The sequence below is a fragment of the Rhinoderma darwinii genome, chromosome 5 (genome assembly GCF_050947455.1).
Source record: "Rhinoderma darwinii isolate aRhiDar2 chromosome 5, aRhiDar2.hap1, whole genome shotgun sequence".
Classification (NCBI taxonomy): domain Eukaryota; kingdom Metazoa; phylum Chordata; class Amphibia; order Anura; family Rhinodermatidae; genus Rhinoderma; species Rhinoderma darwinii.
Genome location: NC_134691.1, coordinates 92,745,560 through 92,771,484, shown reverse-complemented (window position 1 = coordinate 92,771,484; position 25,925 = coordinate 92,745,560). Strand labels below are relative to the sequence as shown.

At 44.2% G+C, this 25,925-nt stretch overlaps 1 protein-coding gene across 2 annotated transcripts in view; it reads right to left on the bottom strand.

Annotated features, from left to right (window-relative positions):
- The window catches only part of LOC142651491 (ethanolaminephosphotransferase 1-like), an 80,663-nt gene that overhangs the window by 33,222 nt on the left and 21,516 nt on the right, over window positions 1-25,925 (bottom strand). For both annotated transcript variants that reach the window (XM_075826271.1, XM_075826270.1), the window contains exons 2-4: window positions 21,473-21,541; window positions 16,068-16,176; window positions 4,743-4,817 (exon numbers count right to left, since the gene is read on the bottom strand). In XM_075826271.1, coding sequence (XP_075682386.1) covers window positions 4,743-4,817; window positions 16,068-16,176; window positions 21,473-21,541 — 253 coding nt within the window. The remainder of the gene's footprint in view (window positions 1-4,742; window positions 4,818-16,067; window positions 16,177-21,472; window positions 21,542-25,925) is intronic.

Here is a 25,925-nt window from a genome sequence, read left to right as displayed (position 1 = left end):
CTGTCACAGGTAAAGACAAACACAATAACTAAACTAATAAGATACAAAAAGTTGTACCGTTCATGTTTTTTATTGAGCACATTGAGTAAACATTCACAGTGCAGGGAGAGAACGTAAGTAAATTTAATAACCTGTAGATTTCCTTTATTAGCAGCAATTACCTCCAACAAATGTTTCTTGAAGCTGCACATAAGATTTGCACAAAATTTAGGAAGAACTTTGGACTATTCCCCTCTGCAAATGTGCTTTAGTCCATCAATATTTCTTGGATGCCTTGCATGCACAGACCTCTTCAATAAGGTTGAAGGTTATGTGAACCTTTTGTAGACTTTTTTTGAATTGTATGCGTTATGAGTTTATATACATTTTTAAAATGTGACATTTATTAAAAATGTTATTTCTTTTTCGAACTCCAGCTTCTATGTATGCACTATACATAGAAAGTGCATAGCTGTAAGCATTCCGTCTGTCAGCTGGACCGACAGTTTGGGTGACAGTGGCTCCTGTGTGCCGATAACACACAGGATAACACTAAGGGTATTTTCACATGCTTAACCAAAAACGTCTGAAAATACAGAGCTGTTTTCAAGGGAAAACAGCTCCTGTTTTTCAGACTTTTTTAAGCAACTGCCGTTTTTTTTGCTGTGTTCTTTACGACCGTTTTTGGAGCTGTTTTAATATAAACAGAATTTTTAATAAAAGTTAATTTGCTAAAGCTATATAAACACAAATTCATAAAAAAAAGATCTGCAGCGCAGTAAAAACTATTTTTAATTAACCCCATAACGACCGGACCTGTTTGGGACTTATTGACCAAACCATTTTCTTTCATTTTTTTAATTCTCACATTCTAAGAGCCATACGTTTTTTATTTTTCTATCGATGTAGTTATATAAGGGCTTGTTTTTTGCAGGATGAGTTGTATTTTTCAATGACACCATTTTGGGGTACATATAATTTATTGATTTAGCTTTTATTAATTGTTTTGGGAACGGAATGAAAAAAAAATTAGCAATTCTGCCATTGTTTTTTGCATTGTTTTTTTCACCATTTACCGTGCAGTAAAAATAACATGTTAAAGAGGCTCTGTCACCAAATTATAAAATCCCTAACTCCGATTGAATGTGATCGGCGCTGCAATGTAGATAACAGCAAAGTTTTTGTTTTTTTAAACAATCATTTTTGCCCAAGTTATGAGCAATTTTAGATTTATGCAAATGAGCTTTTCAATGGACAACTGGGCGTGTTTTCTCGTTTTACCAACTGGGCGTGTATTGTGTTTTTACCAATTGGGCGTGTATTGTGTTTTTACCAACTGGGCGTTGTGAATAGAAGTGTATGACGCTGACAAATCAGCATCATGCACTTCTCATCGTTCCCACCCAGCTTCTTTCACTGCAGACACACAGCGTGACGTCACCCACTGGTCCTTCAACCTTGTCGTCGGACAAGAGAAGATACATCGGCTCCAGGCGTCCGAGAGGGTAATATGCTCATCTCTAGGGAGTTTACTATGCATATACACCACTCCACTCAAGACTAGTGGGAGTGGCTATTATTATTTGAAGCACCTGCTCACTCTCCTTCATCAGCGTTTCTGACCTGGTTGTGTCCATTTGTAAGTATGGCCCTTTTCGGTGTTTTTGTATATATGTCCCCTTGTTTTTATCTGTTTTGTCTGTGCATCAGGAGCTTTTCGTTCCAGTTAGGGAGTTAGGGACTTGCAAGTCTGGGGATCCTTGTCGTGGATTGCGAGCTTGCATCCTTTTGGCCAAAATGATCACTAATACCCCAGGTATTTTTCATTATTACTTATATTTGCTTCTTTTGGACACAGCCGGGTCTTTGATGCTGGGAGAGCATGGTGTGTTGTTGTTTGGCTTAGCAAGCAGGGTAGCTCGCTCTATGAATTATCAAGGCGTCACAAAGAGGCTTCTACCTGGCTATACACGTTGCGCCTCATGACTTACACACTATCCCTCCATGTTTCACACACTTGCACCCCATTATTCATTTATTTTTATTGAGGCACTTTACTCATTACTGCCCCCTATATTTCACTTATATTATTACACTTGCACATACGCTATTCATTTATTATTCTTTATTACACATCCCATGCACCACACACCACTACCCTCAAGACTAGTGGGAGTGGCTATTATTATTTAAAGCACCTGCTCACTCTTCTTCATCAGCGTTTCTGACCTAGTTGTGTCCATTTGTAAGTATGGCCCTTTTCGGTGTTTATGCTTACCTGCACACGGTGATGCTGCCGCAGATTCAACTGTACCTTCTCGGACGCCTGGAACCGATGTGTCTTCTCTCGTCCGACGCCAAGGTTGACCTTATCGTTCCCACCCAGCTTCTTTTACTACAGACACACAGCGTGACGTCACCCACAGGTCCTTCAACCTTGTCGTCGGACGAGAGAAGACGCATCGTCTCCAGGCGTCCGAGAGGGTACAGTTGAATCTGCAGCAGCATCACCGTGTGCAGGTAAGCATAGTAAACTCCCTAGAGATGAGCATATTACCCTCTCGAGACGAGTATCTTCTCTCGTCCGACGCCAAGGTTGAAGGACCTGTGGGTGACGTCACGCTGTGTTTCTGCAGTGAAAGAAGCTGGGTGGGAACGATGAGAAGTGCATGACGCTGATTTGTCAGCGTCATACACTTCTATTCACAACGCCCAGTTGGCAAAAACACAATACACGCCCAGTTGGTAAAACGAGAAAACACGCCTAGTTGTCCATTGAAAAGCTCATTTGCATAAATCGCAAATTGCTCATAACTTGGGCAAAAATGATTGTTTTTTAAAAAAAAAAAACAACTTTGCTGTTATCTACATTGCAGCGCCGATCACATTCTATAGGAGATAGGGATTTTATAATCTGGTGACAGAGCCTCTAACTTTATTGTACAGGTTGGTACGAGTACGGCGATACTAAATATGTATAGTCTTTTTTTATTATTTTTTAGCACTTTTTCACAATAAAACTTTTTGTGTTTCCACATTCTGAGATCCAAAAAGTTTTTTATTTTTTTCAGCGATGTAGCAGTGTGAGGGCTTATTTATTGCAGTATCATTTGTCATTTTAATTAGTACTATTTGGGGGTAAATATAATTTATTGATTAGCCTTTCAAAAAAATGTAAAGAAAAACAAACCAGGAATTTAATCAATGTTGTTTGCGTTTTTTTTTTTTTAACATCATGCGTCGTGCAGTATAACTAATCATTTATGTTTATCCTACGGGTCATTACGATTGCTGTGGTACCTACTATGTAGTTGTGTTTTTTTTTTAAGAAATCTAATCATTTTTAATGATAAAAGGATTCAATTTTTTTTTTTTTTGGGGGGGTACTTTTTAATTTTTTATAAACTTTACTCAACTTCATATTACTTTTTGTTGTCCCACTAGGGTACTTGACGCACCAATTCTTTGATCGCTTATATACTTAGTATTCCAAAGCATTATTGCCTGCCAATGTATCACTGCCTCTGGCATGGCCTAATAGCCAGCTACTGATGACAATCCTGTGAACTTTTGTTAGGCTACCGGCTGCCATGGTAATCCATCGGTGCCACGAGATTGAGGCATCTAAGTAGTTACCCATCAGAAGCCTGCAAAATCAATCGCGGGCCACCGATGGGTTGCCATGTCAACCGGGACCTAACAAAGGCCCCCACTGTTGCCATAGCTGTATGCCTATTAGGCCAAGGCAGAGGAATTGTCTAATTGAGTGTCTGTCAGTTTTACACACCGACAGGCAATGATACAAAAATATTTTATTAGCGATCAGGAGATCGCATAGAGAAGTACCCTAGTGGGAAATAATAGTTCATTAATCTGAAAGAAAATTTATTAAAAGAACGTTAAAAAAAACGGTTAAAAAAACATTGGTCCTATTTTATAAAAGTGTAAAAAAAAATATAAAAAATACATATACAGTATATGGTATCGCCGCAATCGTAATGACCTAAACAGTAAAGTTAACATGTTATTTAAACCACAAAGTGAACGGCATTAAAAAATTCAAAATACAGCAGCCGACTTGCTATTTTTTCCATTCATACCCCCCCAAAAAAATTATAATAAAAGTTAATCAATGAGTCCCATAAACCCCAAAATGTGTTACCAATTCAATTACATATCATCCCACATAAAACAAGCCCTTATATAGAGATAAAAAAAAGTTATGGCTCTTGGGATGCAGCAATACATAAACAAAATATTTTTGTTTACAAGTGTTTTTATTGTGCAGAAGTAGTAAAACTTGAAAAATTATACATATTTGGCATCGCCATAATCATACCAAACCATAAAATAAAGGTGACATGTTACTTGTGATGTAAATTTAAAACGCAAAGAACAATGGCGGCATTGATGTTTTGTTGCATCCCCACCCCAAAATAAACGTTGATAAAAGCCAATTAAAAAATGTACATGTACCCCAAAATGGTACCATTGAAAAACTCAACTCATTCCGCGAAAAACAAGTCCTCATACAGCTATGTAGATGGGAAAATAAATAAAGTTATAGCTCTTTGAATGCGACGATGAAAAAACAAAAACTTCTAGGTCATTAAGGCCTAAAATAGGCTGGTCACTAAGGGGTTAAGACATTGTAATTGATGCTGTGATTTTACTCTGTTTTAATATTTACTAAAATAGACACATTAGGGCAGATGACAGGTCCTTTATAATACAAAGAGTTTTTAATAGATAAAGTAACATACCTAATGCATAAGCCAAAAAGTTTCCCAAAGCAGCAGAGATCCAAATCCAGTTTGGAATATGCTGATTGCCAATACCTGAAATTATGAGACGGTTTAAAATTAGCATACTACACAATACTCAGTCTGGACCAGCATTTACCAACATGGGGAAGCCATGAGGTGTTAGGCCCTGTTCACATATTCGTTGGAGGATCCATTCGGGGCCTCCATCTCAGATTCCACCGAAAATACTGGAAACAATAGCGCAGTATGCTGCGCTACTGCTTCCGGTAAATCCACGGACGCCTTGATGGAACCCATTAAAGACAATGGGTTTAGTTGCACGCCGTTTTTCTCCGTTGTTCAACAGAACCTGCGCTTCTGGCATTTTTGTTGTTCTGCTCCTGACAGAACAGAACAACAGAATGCCGAACATAGATGTGAACAGGGCCTTAACTGCACTAGGCGAACCCTATCAATGAAGAAAGAAGAAAGGCAGCATCCAATATTCCAGTTTATTTCTTTATTTATTCCAATATTGCTTGTGTAAACTATGTGTTTAAGCCAATACAGTGAAGAATAGTTTATAGTATTATGTATATTGCATCTGTTAATATACACAGCTGCTGTAGAATCAGATAAGGCTGTAATCACACTTGCCCTTTTTGCTACGGTTTGCCATTTTTTTTTGTTAAAATGACAAAAAATATATTTGCTTTCATTTTTACAAAAAAAATGCACCATAAACACCAACATAAGTCGTAGCAATACCGGAACAGCACAAAGAAGTACAGCCTTAGGCCCCTTTCACACAACAGTATTTTGGTAAGTATTTTGCATCAGTATTTGTAAGACAAAACTAGGTGTGGAATCTACACAGAGAAAAAGTATAATCGAAAAATGTACACCTCTCTGTGTTTTGGACCCACTCCTGGTTTTGGCTTCCAAATACTGATCAGAATACTGCGTGTAAAAGAGGCCTGAGGCCACTTTCACACGGCAGTATTTTGGTCAAAACCAGGAATGGGTCCAAAACATGGAAGAGGTGTAAATCTTTGCATTATACTTTTTCTGTCATGGTGTTGTGGCAGGAAGGAGGTGAAGGGAACAAGTGAGCCCTAATCTACCCACCGCCCTGTCCCTGCCTACTTGCAACGACCCGCCCTAGGCGACGGGGTACAACTTGGTGGCGGTCCCTACGCTGACTAAGTGCAAGGGGATACAAACAGGGAACAAGCAAGGGAAGGGGCAGTAGCCCACGGAACACCGTGAGGAAACGGAGTGGTGAACGAGCCAGTCATGATCGGAATGTAGTGGAGCATACAAATGCAGAGCACGGAGCAGGAAGCAAGCCAGGGGCAGAGCGAAGCAGGATAAGCGGGAACTGACGCAAGGCAGAAGCACGGCAGAAGCAGGCTGGAGCAAGGCAGCAGTGGGGCCAGGAATCCAAGAAGAATAACAAGCAATGAGGAAGATAAAATGGCAGGTATAAATGGACAGGGGGCGGAGCTAACTCCGACTGACCAGGCCGCGATAGGCTCTCCCACTCCTGAGCCTGCCACCCTGATTGGTGGGAGCCGGTGTCAGTCTAAGAGGTCTGGCCTCAGGTGTCGACTGATTAATCCTGGGAGTATCCACAGACGTAGTGCCTGGCAGATCCTTTACAGTACTCCCCCTTTTATGAGGGGCCACCGGACCCTTACTAAGAGGACCCGGTTTAGTGGGGAAGAGAAGGTGGAACCTCCTGACCAATACCCCAGCGTGAACATCTCGAGCAGGTACCCAAGTCCTCTCCTCCGGCCCGTATCCTCTCCAATGGACCAGGTACTGGAGGGAGCCCTGGATCATCCTACTGTCCACAATCTTGGCCACCTCGAATTCCACCCCCTCAGGGGTGAGAACGGGAACTGGAGGTTTCCTCGAGGGGGACCAGGACGGGGAGCAGCGTTTAAGGAGGGAGGCATGAAAGACGTCGTGTATGCGAAAGGATGGGGGCAGCTCCAGATGGAAGGATACAGGGTTGAGGACTTCAATGACCTTATAAGGCCCAATAAATCGGGGAGCAAACTTCCTGGACGGGACCTTAAGGCGCAAGTTCCTAGACGACAACCACACCAGATCCCCGACGACAAACCGGGGGTTAGCAGAACGTCTTCTATCAGCCTGAATCTTTTGTACGCTCTGGGACGCCTCTAGGTTCTTCTGAACCTGGGCCCAGACTGTGCACAGTTCCAGATGAACGTCCTCTACCTCGGGATTATTTGAACAACCAGGAGAAATGGAGGAGAACCTTGGATTAAACCCGAAATTACAGAAAAACGGGGAGACCCCTGACGAGTTACTGACCCGGTTATTCAGGGAAAATTCGGCGAGGGGAAGGAATGAGACCCAATCAAATTGACAGTCAGAGATGAAACACCTTAAATATTGTTCCAGGGATTGATTAGTCCTTTCCGTTTGGCCATTAGTTTCGGGATGGAAGGCGGAGGAGAAGGACAGATCAATCTCCAACTTTTTACAAAAAGCTCTCCAAAATAAGGAAACAAATTGTACCCCTCTGTCAGAAACGATATTGACTGGGGCCCCATGGAGACGCAGAATGTGTTTAACAAACAAAGAAGCTAACGTCTTGGTGTTAGGTAGTTTCTTAAGGGGCACAAAGTGGCACATCTTGCTGAAGCGGTCTACTACCACCCACACCACCGACTTGCCCTGAGATGGAGGCAAATCGTTGATAAAACCCATGGAGATATGGGTCCAAGGTCTCTGGGGAATGGGCAAAGAACGTAGTAAGCCTGCTGGTCGGGACCTGGGAGTCTTGGACCTAGCACAAACCTCACAAGCGGCGACGTAAGCCCTAACGTCTTTAGGCAACACAGGCCACCAATAGTTTCTGGTAATGAGGTGTTTGGTACCCAAGATGCCAGGATGACCAGATAGTACGGAGTCATGGTTTTCCCTGAGTACCCTTAGCCGGTATTGCAGGGGACAAACAGCTTGTCCCCAGGGAGGTTCCCGGGAGCTGAACCTTGATCAGCCGCAATGTCAGAGGCTAAATCAGAATCAGTGGCAGAAACGATTATACCAGGGGGTAAAATACAAGCAGGATCCTTCTCAGAAGGAGGATTGGCCATGAAACTATGTGACAGTGCATCAGCCTTAATATTTTTGGACCCAGCCCTATAGGTAACCAAGAAGTTAAATCTGGTAAAGAATAGCGCCCATCGAGCTTGTCTAGGATTAAGCCTCCGGGCAGATTCTAGAAAAACCAGATTCTTGTGGTCAGTAAGGACCGTTACCTGGTGTCTGGCCCCCTCCAGGAAGTGACGCCACTCTTCAAAAGCCCATTTAATGGCTAAAAGTTTGCGGTTGCCAATATCATAGTTACTCTCCGTGGGCGAAAACTTCCTAGAGAAGTAAGCACAGGGGCGGAGATGGGTGAGGGAGCTGGTACCCTGGGACAAGACACCCCCACTCCCACCTCGGACGCGTCAACCTCCACAATAAATGGCTCCCTTTGGTTGGGCTGAACCAGCACGGGGGCCGAGATAAAGCACTTCTTGAGGGTCTCAAAAGCCTGGACGGCCTCAGGAGGCCAGTGGAGGACATCAGCACCCTTGCGAGTGAGGTCCGTAAGAGGCTTAGCGACGACCGAGAAGTTGGCAATAAATCTCCTGTAATAGTTAGCGAACCCCAAAAAACACTGTAGCGCCTTCAGGGAGGCAGGTTGGACCCATTCCGCCACAGCCTGAACCTTGGCAGGGTCCATGCGGAATTCATGAGGAGTGAGGATTTGACCCAAAAATGGTATCTCCTGTACCCCAAACACACATTTTTCGGTTTTCGCAAACAGATTATTTTCCCGGAGGACCTGGAGGACCTTCCTGACATGCTCCACGTGGGAGGACCAGTCCTTGGAAAACACCAGTATGTCATCAAGGTACACTACAAGAAAATTTCCCAGGTAATCTCTCAGAATTTCATTAATAAAATTCTGGAAGACGGCAGGGGCATTACACAACCCAAAGGGCATGACCAGGTATTCGAAATGACCTTCGGGCGTGTTGAACGCAGTCTTCCACTCATCCCCCTCTTTGATGCGGATAAGGTTATATGCCCCCCGTAGATCGAACTTAGAGAACCATTGGGCCCCCTGAACCTGATTAAAAGGATCCGGAATCAAAGGAAGGGGATACTGGTTCCTTACTGTGACCTTATTCAAGTTCCGATAGTCAATGCATGGCCTAAGACCACCATCCTTCTTCCCCACGAAGAAGAAGCCAGCACCTACAGGAGAAGTCGAGGGGCGAATGAAACCCTTGGCCAGGCATTCTTGGATATACTCCCTCATAGCTTCACGTTCAGGACATGAAAGATTAAATATCCTACCCTTAGGAAGCTTAGCACCAGGTATCAAATCGATGGCGCAATCGTAATCTCTATGAGGGGGCAACACCTCGGAGGCCTCCTTAGAAAACACATCAGCGAAGTCCTGAACAAACTCAGGTAGCGTGTTTACCTCCTCACGGGGAGAAATAGAGTTAACCGAAAGACATGACGTCAGGCATTCACTACCCCATTTGGCCCAGTATTCCAATCAAACGTGGGATTATGCAGCTGCAACCAGGGAAGACCTAATACCAGATCGGACGATAATCCCTGCATCACCAGTACAGAGCACTGCTCCAAATGCATGGAGCCAACAAGGAGTTCAAAAACAGGAGTATGCTGAGTAAAATAACCATTAGCAAGAGGAGTGGAGTCGATACCCACTACCGGGACAGGATAAGGCAAATCAATAAAAGGCATTTTTAGAGACATAGCAAATTCCACAGACATGATATTAGCAGATAAGCCAGAATCCACGAAGGCACTGCCAGTGGCAGACCGGCCAGCAAACGGGACCTGAAAGGGAAGCAAAATTTTATTGCGTTTCATATTAACGGGAAATACCTGTGCGCCCAAGTGACCTCCCCGATGATCACTTAGGCGCGGAAGTTTTCCGGCTGCTTATTCTTGCGCCTGGGACAGGTGTTCAGTAGATGCTTGTCATCCCCACAATAGAAGCAGAGACCATTCTTCCTGCGGAACTCTCTACGTTGTCGAGGGGACATGGAGGCCCCGAGTTGCATAGGTACCTCCGAGTCTTCCGTGGAAGAACGAGGAGACGGGACCTCGGGGGGAATCGCAGGGAAGTCAGAGGGGAAAACATTAAAACGTTCAAGCTGACGTTCCCTGAGACGTCGGTCAAGTCGTACTGCTAGTGCCATAACCTGGTCTAGGGAGTCAGAAGAGGGGTAGCTAACAAGCAGACCCTTCAGGGCATCAGATAATCCTAACCTAAACTGGCACCTTAGGGCCGGGTCGTTCCACCGAGAAGCTACGCACCACTTTCTAAAATCAGAACAGTATTCCTCAACAGGTCTCCTACCCTGACGTAAGGTCACCAGCTGACTCTCGGCTAAGGCAGTCCTGTCAGTCTCGTCGTAAATGAGTCCGAGGGCAGAGAAAAAACGATCAACGGAGGAAAGTTCAGGGGCGTCAGGAGCCAAGGAGAAGGCCCACTCTTGGGGCCCTTCCTGGAGTCGGGATATAATGATACCCACCCGCTGGTTCTCGGAACCTGAGGAGTGAGGTTTTAGACGGAAGTAAAGTCTGCAACTCTCCCGGAAGGAGAGAAAAGTCTTACGGTCCCCTGAGAACCGGTCAGGTAACTTGAGGTCGGGTTCTAGAGGTGAGGTGAGGGGTACTACTATGGCAGCGTCAGACTGGTTGACCCTCTGAGCCAGGGCCTGGACCTGTAGGGAGAGGCCCTGCATCTGCTGGGTCAGGGTCTCAAGGGGGTCCATGATAGCGTCAGCATAGGAGAAATGGTAGACTAGGTATGGGCTTGTTATTATGTTGTGGCAGGAAGGAGGTGAAGGGAACAAGTGAGCCCTAATCTACCCACCGCCCTGTCCCTGCCTACTTGCAACGACCCGCCCTAGGCGACGGGGTACAACTTGGCGGCGGTCCCTACGCTGACTAAGTGCAAGGGGATACAAACAGGGAACAAGCAAGGGAAGGGGCAGTAGCCCACGGAACACCGTGAGGAAACGGAGTGGTGAACGAGCCAGTCAGGATCGGAATGTAGTGGAGCATACAAATGCAGAGCACGGAGCAGGAAGCAAGCCAGGGGCAGAGCGAAGCAGGATAAGCGGGAACTGACGCAAGGCAGAAGCACGGCAGAAGCAGTCTGGAGCAAGGCAGCAGTGGGGCCAGGAATCCAAGAAGAATAACAAGCAATGAGGAAGATAAAACGGCAGGTATAAATGGACAGGGGGCGGAGCTAACTCCGACTGACCAGGCCGCGATAGGCTCTCCCACTCCTGAGCCTGCCACCCTGATTGGTGGGAGCCGGTGTCAGTCTAAGAGGTCTGGCCTCAGGTGTCGACTGATTAATCCTGGGAGTATCCACAGACGTAGTGCCTGGCAGATCCTTTACACATGGTTTCACCATACCTCCCAATCATCACGGATTCAGCGGAACAGTCCCAGATTCCGGGCGGTGATCCATTGTCCCGGATGGCCGGTGGTATGTCCCGGTGTCAACTGTATCTGCGTCCTCAGGGGCTCCTCCTAGAACGAATTCCCCGGCCAGAGCGTTGGCAATGCTCTAGCCAGGGATTCCGAAATCTCAAAGCTCCTATCATCACTGTCCATATAGGCCAGAGTTTTGCCGATGCTTTGGACGGGGATTCCGCTCATGGAGGGAGCCCCTGTCAAGAAGTGGAATCCCTGGCTAGAGCTTTGCTGACGCTCTGGCTGGGGACTCCGCTACTAGAGGGAGCCCCTGTCCAGAAGCGGAATTCCTGGCCAGAGCATTACCGACGCTCTGGCTGGGCATTCGGCTCCTGGAGAAGCCCCTGGCTATCCATATATGGACAGTGATGTTGGGGCTACTCCTGGAGCCGAATCCTCGGTCAGAGCGCTGCCAACGCTCTAACCGGGGATTCCACTCCTAGAGGGAGCCCCTGACGTCACTGTCCATATATAGACAGTGACATCAGGGTCTTCTCCTGGAGCAGAATCCCCGCCCACATCGTGGCTGATACTCTGGCTGGGGATTCCGCTTCTAGAGGGAGCCCCAATGGCGCTATCTACAGATTGAATAGTAGTGCTATCTACAGGGGGTGGCGCTATCTTCAAGGGGGTCTGGCACTATCTACATGGGCACTGTGGCACTATATGGCCACTACCTACAGGAGACACCGAGGCACTATCTAAATGGGCACTGTGGCAGTATCTATGTGGGCACTATGGCACTTTATATGTGGGCACAGTGGCACTGTCTACTGTGGGCAATGTGGTAGTATGTGGGCACTGGCACTATATGTGGGCACTATCTACAGTGGGCACTGTGGCACTATCTACAGGGGCATTGCGGCACTATCTACATGTGCACTTTGGTGTTTTCAAGGGGTTGGGACAAAAAATCCTGACAAATGAAAACCATCCGTTTTTTTAACAGCCATGAAAAAATGGATGACAAACGGCCATTAAAGACGGACAGACAGACTGGAAATGTATGAAAATTTTAAGAAACACTGATTCAATACGGCCATGAAAAACTGACAGTTAATCAGTTTTTAATGGCCATTTTTTGTGTGAATGTAGCCCATGTATTTGTTTTATTATTTTTTCATTAGGCACTGTGGGGTATTATACTGTATGGAGGCAGCTATGGGGGCATTATCCAGTATGGGGCATCTGTGTGGGCATTATACTGTATGTAGGCAGCTACATGGGCATTATACTGTATTGGGGCAGCTATGGGGGTATTATACTCTATGTGGGAAGCTATAGGGGCATTTTACTGGAACAAAAAAATGTTCCCCTTTTTGCGATACTTTAAATTTGGGTGGTATATTTCCACACCTAATTTTAGCTTCCAAATACTGAAACAAAATACTGATCTTAAGGCCACTTTCACATGACTGTATTTTGGTCAGTATTTTGCATTAGTATTTGTAAGCCAAAATCAGGAGTGGCTGCAAAACACAGAAGAGGTACAAATCTTGCCATTACACTTTTACTCTGTGTAGGCTCCACTCCTACTTTTGGTTTCCAAATACTGATGCAATATACATAAATACTTCAAAGTGGCCTTAAACACACTCCATCTGCAGGAAATTAATTAATTGGTCTGTTTTTCCCCTCTTAAAGATGTTCTGCAGTGGTTCAGTTGCTCAATTACTGACTGACATAATGCTTCTCCGTGCACAAAAGCAGATCGTACATTGCTTCGACAGTATAATCTTTATAAATGAAAATTCCCATGCAGCAGATTTGTTGCAGATATTTCTGCGACTGTTTCATTCATCTGAATGGGGCTTGCAGAAATCCATTCCCATGGTTCAGAAATAACCATATCCAGATGTATGCAATGGATTTTCAGTCACACAAATTCCTGTAACAAATCTGCAGCTTTTCATACGCCAGTCCTAAAATAAAGCTCCCTGAAGTTAAATGTGCCTAATGTATTAGGAGGCACACACGTCTAAATAAATTAAGTGCATCTCAGGCTGTCTGTGAACCATAAAGTGAAATCTACGCTGGCTACGAGCTGGCATAGATTTCCGCTATAATTTACGTCATCATTTGGTGTAAATTATAGTAAATGTGTCACCCATTTCACTAAGCTCCACCCACTTTATAGGAAAATGCCATGAGCGGCGGAAATGGCACTAAGTTCCACATTTTCACTGCAAGTTGCATCTTCTTTGCCGTTTGCGCCTTTTCTATGCCAACAAACTGGTATCGAAACGTTAATAAATTCCCCCCTTGGTCTCCTAGAATAGGAACCGAAGTGATATCCAGTCATATCTGCAATGAAATAAATGGTTCTTACAGAAAACTCACACTCTCCTCTGATGGAACAGGCACCATGGACCAGAAGCTCTAGTTTTATGTATTTATCTCTTACTATCATATATTTGGGTGCTAGCTACCAGATGATATGGAGTATTTCATATTTGTTTAACATTTATGTGATGAAAGTAAAAAAATGTTACACACCGGATAACTACTGAACGTGATATTATATACAGTGCATTTGGAAAGTCTTCAGACCCTTTCACTCTTTTCCCATTTTGTTATGTTGAGACCTTGTGCTAAAATAAAAAAAAGTTAACGTTTTCCCCCATCATTCTGCACCCTATAATGACAAAGTGAAAACAGAATTTTAGACATTTTTGCAAATGTATTAAAAATGAAAACTCAAATTTCGCATGTTCATATGTATTCAGACCCTTTGCTATGACACTTGAAATTTCGCTCTGGGGCCTCCCATTTCTCTAGATCATCTTGAATTGTTTCTACACCTTGATTGGAGTCCACCTGTGATAAATTCATTTAATTGTACATTATTTAGAAAGACACACCCCTGTCTATATAAGATTTCACAGCTGATCAGAGCAAAAACCAAGCCATGAGGAGGAAAGAACTGCCTGTAGAGCGTAGAGACAGGATTGTGTGGAGGCACAGATCTGGAGAAGGATATCAAACATTTTCTGCTGCACTGAAAGTTCCCAAGAGCACAGTGGCCTCCATAATTCTTAAATGGAAGAAGTTTGAAATAAACAAGATCTTCTCATAGAGCTGGCCGCCCCACCAAACTAATAATCGGGGGAGAAGGGCCTTAGTAAGAGAGGTGACCAAGAACCCAATGGTCATTTTGGCTGAGCTCTAAAGATCATGTGTGCAGATGGCAGAAACGTCCACAAGGTCAATCATTACTGCAGCACTCCACCAATCTGGGCTTTATGGCAGAGTGGCCAGAAAGAAACCTCTCCTCTGTAAGGGATCTGCCAGGCACTACGTCTGTGGATACTCCCAGGATTAATCAATCGACACCTGAGGCCAGACCTCTTAGACTGACACCGGCTCCCACCAATCAGGGTGGCAGGCTCAGGAGTGGGAGAGCCTATCGCGGCCTGGTCAGTCGGAGTTAGCTCCGCCCCCTGTCCATTTATACCTGCCGTTTTCTCTTCCTCATTGTTTGTGATTCTTCTTGGTTTCCTGGCCCCACTGCTGCCTTGCTCCAGCCTGCTTCTGCCGTGCTTCAGCCTTGCTTCAGTTCCCGCTTATCCTGCTTCGCTCTGCCCCCGGCTTGCTTCCTGCTCCGTGCTCTGCGTTTGTATACTTCATTACATCCTATCCTGACTGGCTCGTTCACCACTCCTTTTCCTCACGGTGTTCCGTGGACTACTGCCCCTTCCCTTGCTTGTTCCCTGTTTGTATTCCCTTGCACTTAGTCAGCGTAGGGACCGCCGCCAAGTTGTACCCCGTCGCCTAGGGCGGGTCGTTGCAAGTAGGCAGGGACAGGGCGGTGGGTAGATTAGGGCTCACTTGTTCCCTTCACCTCCTTCCTGTCATAACATCCTCATTAAAAGACATGTGAAAAAATGCATCTAAAGGGCTCTCAGACTGGGAGAAACAATATTTTGTGGTCTGATGAAACCAAGATTGAACTTTTTGGCCTCAATTCTAAGCATCATGTCTGGAGGAAACCAGGCACTGCTCATCACCTGCCCAATACCAACCCTACAGTGAAGCATGGTGGTGGCAGCAGCATCATCATTCTGTGGGGGTGTTTTTAAGTGGCTTGGACAGGAAGACTGGTCAGGGTTGAATAGAAGATGAATGGAGCAAAGTACAGAGATATTCTTAATGAAAACCTGATCCAGAGTACTCTGGACCACAAACTGGGCCAAAAGTTCACCTTCCAACAAGACAATGACCCTAAGCACACAGCCATACCAAAACAACACAGGAGTGGCTTAGGGACAACTATGTGAATTTCCTTGAGTGGTCCAGCCAGAGCCCTTAATTGAACTCAATTGAACATCTCAGCCGTACTAACTATGTAAATCTCTGGAGAGACCTGAAAATGGCTGTCCACCGACAGGCCCAATCCAACCTAACAGCGCTTGAGAGTGTTTGCAGAGAAGAAATTGCAGAAAATCCCCAAATCCAGGTGTGCAAACCTTGTGGTATCATACCCAAGAAGACTGGAGACTGTTATCGGTCGAAGGTGCTTCAACTGTACTGAGTAAAGGGTCTGAAAACTTATATTTATATTCAATAAATTAGAAAAGATTACTAACATTCTGTTTTCACATTGTCATTATGGGGGAATGAGTGCAGAATGACGGGGAAAAACGTGCATATTTTTTTTATTTTAGCACAAGGCCTCAACATAACAAAATGTGAAACAATTGAAAGGGTCTGAGGACTTTCCGAATGCACTTTATAATATTTCAGAGTCTAAAAATAACCCTAATATGTAAAAGAAGTTATTCTTACCTGATGCTGAGTAGTCCCAATCATAATAAGACAATAAGATATAATTCACTAAAATGATTAAAAATCCAGTGAAAGTTAAAATGTTTGGAGCAATCCAAAGGGGCACTACCTGACAAAAAAATAGAAAAAGTTGCGAAAATATTAGTGTAGGAACTGTTGCACAACAACAAACTGTTCATGTACATGAAATGCTGATCCAGTAAGTCTTGTGATACCAGTGGATATCCTGTTTACCCCTTTACTGAAATCAGATGCCAGCCTCTTAGTAGCAGCTTTCACATTTCTCAGTTCTAGAGGACATGGTTGTTCATCATTACGACATCCTAAGTATAAACTTATAGTTCATGTCAGAGAGGCAGAAAATGAAACAATTTCCACTGTTGTATGGACTAGGCAAACATATTAATCGTAGGCTGTGACGGATCACTAACAGTGGCATCCGTCACCCATAGACTATTATGGGATACATTTAACGGATACGTCATGAACTCTTATGGTCTTTTCATGACGTATCAGGTCTTCATGAGACAATCCCTTTGTCCAGGCAGGAGGCGGTTTTTCATATTGATGACCTCTATTTACAGGAGAGGTCTCTCTCTCTCTATCTCTGCCCTCACTCTCTCTCTCTTTGTCCTCTCTCTATCTGAAATGGAATCTTATGTGGCACTACCATAACTCCTAGGCAGCACGCCCGCTGTCTCGGGGTTAGTTTTGACTCCGATTTTACGTTTACTCCTCACATTCAATCACTTACACGCTCCTGTCACTTTCACCTTAAAAACATCTCCAGAATCCGCCCTTTTCTTACTGTGGAAACAGCCAAAACTCTCATTGTTGCCATGATTCACTCTCATCTTGATTACTGTAACTCATTACTAATTGGTGTTCCATTTACTAAACTTTCCCCTCTCCAATCTATCCTGAATGCAGCAGCCAGGTTCATCTTTCTGACCAACCGCTGCACCAACGCCTCTACACTCTGCCAGTCACTGCACTGTTTGCCCATACCCTACAGAATTAAATTCAAACTTATCACTCTCACCCACAAAGTTCTCCACAGTGCTGCACCGCCTTACATCTCCTCCCTCATCTCTGTTTACCACCCTACTGGCGCTCTATGTTCTGCCAACGACCTCAGATTAACATCGGCCATAATCCGAACCTCCCACTCTCGTCTCCAAGAATTTTCTTCTACTGCACCAGCCCTCTGGAATGCACTACCCCAGACAATCAGATTAATTTCAAAGTTCCACAGTTTTAGACATGCCCTGAAAACACATCTTTTTAGACAGACCTATAACATTCCCTAATCTAATTCCTTTCCCTGGCCCCTTTACATTAATAATGAGGCCCCTTCATTCAGAAGTATCCCCCACACTCCTTGCACCCTAATACACTTCATGTCTGTCATACACTGACACTGGCTGGTGACATGCATCTTTAAATTTACTACCCTCAGTGGCGGATCCTCATATGGGATGTTCGGGCGGCCGCCCGGGGCCCAAGGCACCCAGGGGGCCCATGGCCACCCAAACCGCACATAAGTTTAAAAAAACGATCCAGGGCTGCTGCCTGCCGCATTCTCGGCCCCACGTGCTAATGAAGAGGGGGGGGCAAGTGCTGGGGGAGTCAATTGCGGCAGAGCACATGAGCTGTAGAGAGCAGACTGTCAGACATACTGATTTGAGGTGTTGGAGTCTCCCTGACATTATGCTCCTCTTTGCACTGTCCGGACTGTCTATACCTCCAGCAGCTGCTTGACAACTGCAAGACTGCAACTAGGAGGTGAAGGACCTGTGGTGACATCCCATTCACATGATCAAGGTCCTGGAGGCTGTACCAGAGCACAAGGACCGCAGAGGAAGAGGCTCTGGTAAGTGTGGTGTGTATATAGCAAACATAATTTAAGTCTATATAGTGTGTGTGTGTATAGTGAACATAGTGTAAGTCTATATAGTGTGTATAGTGTATAATGTAAGTCTATATATTGTGTGCATAGTGAATATAGTGTAAGTCTATATAATGTGTGCTGTGTGTATAATGTAAGTCTATATAGTGTGTGCTGTGTGTATAGAGTTTATAGTGTGTTAAATGTAAGTGTATATAGTGTAAGTGTGTGTGTATATTGCATATAATGTGTGTATAGTGTATATACTGTATAGTGTAAGTCTATATAGTGTGTGTTGTGTGTATAATGTAAGTCTATATAGTGTGTGCTGTTTGTATAAAGTTGATAGTGTGTGTGTAGTGTAAATAGTGTAAGTATATATAGTGTGTGGTGTGTGTCTGTGTCACGTTGGGTTCGTGGACCCACTGGGCCGTACCGCATTGGCGGTATGGAAGCTGGCCAACAGGGCACAGGTTACAGTCTATAGTTCGTATAGGGTTCCTGTGGCAGCTCAGACAGTAGCAAGGCAGGCTCGGCTGGGACTAGGCAGCAGGTAGACGTCAGGCATGGTGTAGCAGGACAGGCGTGGTATACAGCACAGCACGACTTCAGCTCAGCACGGCACTTGACCAGGATAGCATGGGACACAGGTAACAGGATAAAGGAACACTGAGAACTGGGAAACACTAGGAGACCATTTGCATAGGCAAACTTAGGGTACGACAACAACGCACAGGCGTGGGAGGAAGGGGCTGGCCCCTTCTTATAGTCCAGGGTGCTATGGGCTAATTAAACATAAAAGTCCAGTGAGCACGCTGCCCCATTGTGCTGTTCCATTTTGTTTCTGATAGACTTTCCTCTGATAGCCGAGCAAGCGGTGTACGGGCACAACAGAAAGTCTTTTCTCGGATCAGTGTAAAGACTATCAAAAATTAAGTGGAACAGCACTCACCCGAGCACTTCTGGCGCTTTGTTTTAGTGATCGGTAGGGGGTCTCAGTGCTCGGACCCCAATCGATCAAAACTTCTGGTATGTCACTATGACACGCAATTTTTTTTTTAAATGTTTAGTTACCCCTTGATGACTGAATTTATTGGTCTGAGTTAATGTATGGGCCCGGGGTCTTAATTTGCTTAGGAGTTTGGTCTGTGGTATAAAACAATTTATGGTGTTTAGTTGAATTTTTGTGTTGCTATAGACGCTGAAAAATGGCTGCAGAATCGGGGGGCAAAGATTTCACATCAGGAAACTTCAGTCATCGGGAGAAGCCGCCATAGCGGTCTGTGTCAAATTGAGAAGAGAAGAGAATGACTCCCATCAGAGAAGAAATCACTTGTGAGTCATTGCATTTATAGCTCTGTCCCCTCTCCTGGCATGTCTGTTATAGGAAATCCTTGTATTCTATAAAAAGTCTTTGAGTACCCAGGACTGATAGACAAATGCGTGTTCCCTACACAGTGTGATACTGTCAGCGATGGTTGGAGACTGTCAGTATGTAGGGACACAGCCCTTTGACAAGGGGAATTGTAACACTCATTTGTCAATGCTCGCATAGAAAGGTGGTGTTTAATATAGACACAACGTGGCAGGGCTGTGATGGAGAAGGGAGGCTCAGGGCTTATGGTCTACTTAATCCCTCACTGACTACCCCATATGTATAAAAGATGGCTGAACCATTGCAATTAAGCATTTTCTACACTCTGTATCTCCCTTATTTCCTCATAGATTATAAGCTCTTGCGAGCAGGGTCCTCATTCCTCTTGTTTAAATTGTAAATTAGTTTTGTCAATATATAATGTCTGATTTTGTCTGTACAATGTACCCCCTGAACTGTAAAGTGATGCGGAATATGTTGGCGCTATATAAATACATTTTTTTATTATTGTATGTCATCAGTATATGATCGGTGGGAGTCTGATACCCAGACCTCCCACCGATCAGTTGTTCCGGCTGCCTCCAGGCACCAGAAGTTATGCAGTGATCATTGCCGGAAGCAGATGGCTCTGGTCACAGTATAGCGGCCATGCTGCAGTACTGTAACTCTGCTCCTATTTAAGTTATTAAGAGCAGAGTTGCAGTAGCCCAGCACAGCCACTATACAGTGGTTGGAGTCTTCTGCTTCTGACACCAACCACAGCCGGATCAGCTGATCAGTGCAGGGTCCAGGTGTCAGACCCCCACCGATCATACACCGATGACCTATCCTATGGAAAGGTCATCAGTATGAAAACCGCCCCCTACCTGGACAACTCCTTTAAGCTGGACATACACATGTAGAGGCGCATGCAGGCGGGTTTCCAGTTGTCCAGAAACACACTTGTGACTAGGACCGTATTATCATTTGAGCTCCAGCTCTAGGCCTTGCCATCCCCATGACTCAATTGTCAGCGCTGGCGAGGCAAGGGAACAATCAGTTCTCTTCCCTGCTATTCTGGGCTTTTCTTGTGAGGCTGCCGGCTTCGTTCCGCTGGAACAGGCCTGGTCAGAAGAGACCAGGCCTGCATTGCTGGACGACAGCATGGGAACAGGTGAGTGCTTGTTGTGATGTGTGGCACTATCTATAGGAGGCACTATGTACATGGGCACTGTGGCACTAACTACATGTTCACTGTGGCACTATCTACATGCGCACTTTGGCACTATCCACTTGGGACACTGAGGCATTGTCTACAGGGGCAGTGCGTGACACTATCTGCAGGGAAACTATGTGTGACACTATCTACATGGACACTGTCATTATCTACAGGGGCACTGTGGCACTATCTACAGTGGCAGAATGTGGCACTATCTACATGGGAACTGTGGCATTAACTACAGAGGGAAGTGTGCCACTATCTACAGGGGCAGTGTGTGGCACTGTCTACATGAAAACAGTGGCACTATATACAGGGGGCAGTGTGTGGCACTATCTACAGGGGCACTGTGGCACTATATACAGGGGGAACTATCAACAGGGAGCACTGTGTGTGGCACTATCTACGCTGGTCAGCACATATACACTAGGCTAGCCCATTATATTAGAACATGTAATATAAAGGGTTAGGCTGGTGGATATGTGCAGACCAATACTTGTAGTGTAAAAAACAGAGGGTAGTGGGAGCGCAGCAAAAATAATTTGGTTTAAAATGTATGCATTTGAAAATCCTGTGTTTGCCCCTGACATGAGATAACTTTTGGCCGTAGAAGCTGGTTCGTCTGACCGTTATCTGCCCCTAACTTCCCCATAAACATTAATGTTTGGATCTTTCTTGTATGGATATAGGGAGAGAGCAAAAGTTGGTGCCAGACAACTATGGCATCGGATTATCTACCGAGGAAAAAAGGATTGTTTTTTCTGCCAATGGGGGACTGTTGGCACTACAAAACAGATTTCCAGCTATTCTTGATAAGAGTTTCTTAAAACTTTACAACCTTTTTAATATTAAAGGTTTTATGGATAAATATTTTTAGTTTAAAAGTCTGGACTAAAATTACATGATGAAATGCAGTAGTAAAAAACTGAGTAAATGAATCTCACCTGTACAACTTTGTTCCATACATGCTGCATAACATATACAGATAAGGGATTTGTGTCCACTGCACTATACTGAATAAAGAGAGAAAGAACTGTCAGTTTGAGTGTGTCAGAAAATACACACGCATTTTCTGCCGAAATTGCATTAAAAAGAATTGCAAAGGGGTGTACATCATATTTGTCAAGTCCCCACCAAATTTTCCGTTATTTAGGAAGTGAAAAGCGAGCAAGGCTCACAAGTTGCACGTTTTGCAACTTATTTCCCAGCTATGCCAGGTACAGAAAAGGTGATATTCTTCTTACGTGGACATTTCATTTTACAAAATATATAATTTCTGTAACATAATTCATTGTAAAGCATTTGATATTGTACGTAATTGCAAAGTATTAGAGGAAACCGATAGCATGCACCATACTATAATAATGAACGGGAAAGTTTACTCATGTATCAGCGATCAAATTATAAATTATTAAGTGATAATTTTGTAGGTATGGTACACAATGCAAGAGTGTCAAATAAATGTAATAATAATAAAAAAAAATCTGTCCGTATCCATTGTAACGCCCTCACTTTATTGTAATTGCACCAGAAAATCCAAGCATCAATGGTTAAAGTTTAAATAAAGAATGAATAACAAAATGTCCACAAAGAGCTGAGATCTGAGGTCTAGGCATAAACTTAAGACATTGAAGAATTTATGGTTTCAATCAGCTAGTTTGTTATTAATCATACAATTTTCCATACATATAACTTCTAAAGAGTGCTAGAAGGTTTTCACACCTTGGGTATAACTTGCTTTGATGTAAATTAAATTCCCTTTTATTAAAGTGCAACAGCCTTTTTGCCTGGAAGCAGCTAAATAATGGATTGTGTATTTTCATATGACAGATAGAGAATATAACTTTATGGACCCCGGATTTTATAATCTCTATGCAGATAGGCCAGATAAGCATATTACCTAACATGTCAACTTCTAACACATTGTTTTTTCTAAAAATAGGAAACACAGTAAACGGTTCATGATCATTGCCCTTCGTAAAAAGGGAACGATCAGCCGATGAATGAGCAGAAAACGGTCGCAAGTCGTATTAACAATCATTCAACAATTGTTGCTCATTGTGAATGGAGCTAACGAGCACAGATCGAAGTGTTGCATTGTCGATTGGCGCTCTTTTTTCTGGCAGTTTCGGACAGTGTAAAAGTACCTTTAGACATGTTTTTAGACTAATAGGAAACACCGCAATCTTTCAGAATCAAGGAAATAAAGTGTACACTGGGCCACTAGAGACAGGGCGGCACCTACCATGAGGCGAGGTGTGCCCTTCGTCTCAGGTGGCGGTCTGCTGACCTGCCATTCAGCGCCTTTCAATGACACAGACGATGTGAGGACGTCATTGTGACCTGCATTTTTGCTAAGGAGCAGGCTTGGCTAGAAGAGGCCTACGTCGCTAGTAGACGCAGGAACAGGAACAGGTTAGTATATAAAGTTGGTTTTTTTCAGTGACTAATGTGAGTGGCATTATCTACAGGAGGCTCTATGGGGGGCACTATCTATGGGGGCACTATCGACAGAGTGTACTATTACAGGAGGCTCTATCTACACGGGGCACTATCTACAGGAGGCTCCATGGGGGGAACTGTATATGGGGAACTATCTACAGGGGGCTTTATAAAGGGCATTGTCTACAGTGGGCTTTATGGGGTCACTGTCTACAGGGGCCTCCTTAGGGCACAATCTACAGGGGGCACTGTGTGTGTGTGTTGTGCACAGTGCTTTATTTTACATTTTGGGACACAATTATTCAGGGGCACAGTGTATGGTGCTATTGTATTTAGGGGCATTTTGTTTGGCACCGTGATCATTTTTTTTTAAATTTATAGGTGCGGAAATGTTTGAAAAGTGAGTAGCAGAACATATCTGAGCGGTAAACTCTGCAGAAATGTGTCATGACCAGGAGAAATCTTCATGGAGATCTGGGCCGGATGGAGAAGAAAAGAGAAATAGAATTTGAGAAGATGTCATTTGTGAGTCAATAAATGTAAATGTTTATTCTCCCTTTGACTGATCAGTAATTTATTCACTGTATTATCTGCAGTGAGATGATGGGTGGTATTATCAATTTTTGTGAAACAGCAACTCCCAGCATATCCTCACCATTGATAAAACCATACTGTCACGTTGGGTTCGTGGACCCACTGGGCCGTACCACCTTGGCAGTATGGCAGCTGGCCAACAGGGTGCAGGTCACAGTTCACAGCTCGTATAAGGTACCTGTGGCAGCTCGGACAGTATCAAGGCAGGCAGCGGGTAGACGACAGGCGTGGAGCAGAAGGATAGGCATAGATACAGCACAGTACGACTACAGCACAGCACGGCACTAGACCAAGATAGCACAGGATACAAGATACAGGATACAGGAACATGGAACACTGGAACTTGAAAACACTAGGAGACCATTTGCTTAGACAAACTAGGATATGACAAACAACGCTCAGGCATCGAAGCAAGGGGCTGGGCCCCTCTTATAGTACAGGGCACTCATGGGCTGATTAAAACATTAAAATCCGGTGCGCGTGCTGCCCCTTTAACAGCGGGCACGAGCATGCGCGCGCACCCTACAGGACCCGGCTGAGGTGAGTGGAAGTGAGTGCTGGCGTCTCCTGAGGAGGAGACTGGGTCCAGCGCTCACCGACCCATGGCTGCGGCCGTCAGGGGGAGAGTGAACCTGACCGACTGCAGCCACGGACATGACGCATACTGGGAGCTGTAGTATCAGAACCAAGCTCAGTACATATATACAGCACCAGAACCAAGCTCAGTATATAAATACAGCACTAGAGCAAAGCTCAGTACATAGATACAGCAGCACAACAAAGCTCAGTACATATATACAGCACAATAACAAAGCTCTGTACATATATAGAGCACGAGAACCAAGCTCAGTACATATATACAGCACCAGAGCAAAGCTCAGTACATAAATACAGCACTACAACAAAGCTCAGTACATATATACAGCACCAGAACAAAGCTCAGTACACTTATAAGGCACAATAACCAAGTACAGTACATTAATACAGTACTAGAACCAAGCTCAGTACATATATACAGCACCAGAACCAAGCTCAGTAATCAAATAGAGAACCAGAAAAAAGCTCAGTACATATATACAACAAAAGAACAAAGCTCAGCACATATATAGAGCACCAGAACCAAGCTCAGTACATAAATACAGCACCAGAACCAAGCTCAGTACATAAATACAGTACCAGAACCAAGCTCAGTACAAATATACTGTTCACCTCAGGCAGCAGAAAGGCTAGGTGCACCCCTGACCAGAGAGGAAACTATATGTAGATCAAAGAGCAAGCGTGTTCATGGAACAGGAAGGTCTTAAGGAAGCCATATATCAGTGATTTCTGATGGCCGTTTTCTGAATGATTTGCCATTCCTGGTTGGTCTGTGAAGGTTGTTGTTTTGAATTAAAATGTCATAAGTTTAAATAATAAATCATCAATTGATCTCTCCCTTGATCTGTGGCCTGGTCTGGACTTCTATTGATGGGATGCAAATTTGCCTTGCATAGCCTGCACCTGACAATTACCAAAATAATCCAACACGGCAGATCAAGTTTTCAGAAAATATCTGCCTATGGTGGGCAGTAGACAAGCTTGTTTGTGTCACAAAAAGACACCAACAGTCAGCAGAAAATGGTCTAAAACGTCCTTTTCAAAGTTTTTTGTTTCAATAGTTTTTATTAAAGGTTTTACATAATAATAAACAAACAAAGAAATGTGCATCGTCTTAAATCAACATACATCAAGACAGTTCAATTATCCGTTAACACGTTGTGCATTAGTCTCCAGAGTGTAACATTCCGACCTTTATACGCACTTACAGAAAATGCAAAATGAGCACATGAACAACAGAACAAAAATCAACAATACAGGTTGAGAACAACACCAGCTTACACATCACTTGTGAGAAAACAGTAGAGAGGTCTATACATAGAAGGAATGAACGGGCCATCATGTGGAGATACAGTAAGAGCTGCGAACCCACATCTTCCACCTCTTAATAAATGTGTCAAAAGTGAAATTCCTGTATGCCATAATTCTCTTATATACATAAGACATATTAATCATCGTAACCAGTTCATGTAGTGGAGGGGCCTTAGTAGATTTCCAATAGCGAGTTAGAACTAGCTTAGCCATGGCCAAGATTTTACATATCAAAATCCGAGAGTGTGGAGAGACCACCTCCATTTGAAGAAAAAGGAAGGCTGTTTGTGGTGACATGGGGACCCGAATCCCAAGGAGCTCTCCCAAAAGGTAAAATACCTCCTTCCGGTAGCCACCAATAACAGGGCATTCCCATAAAACATGGATCAGCGTACCCTTACAGGCACAGTTTCTCCAACATTGGGCGGTGGTATTAGGAAACATCTGTTGGAC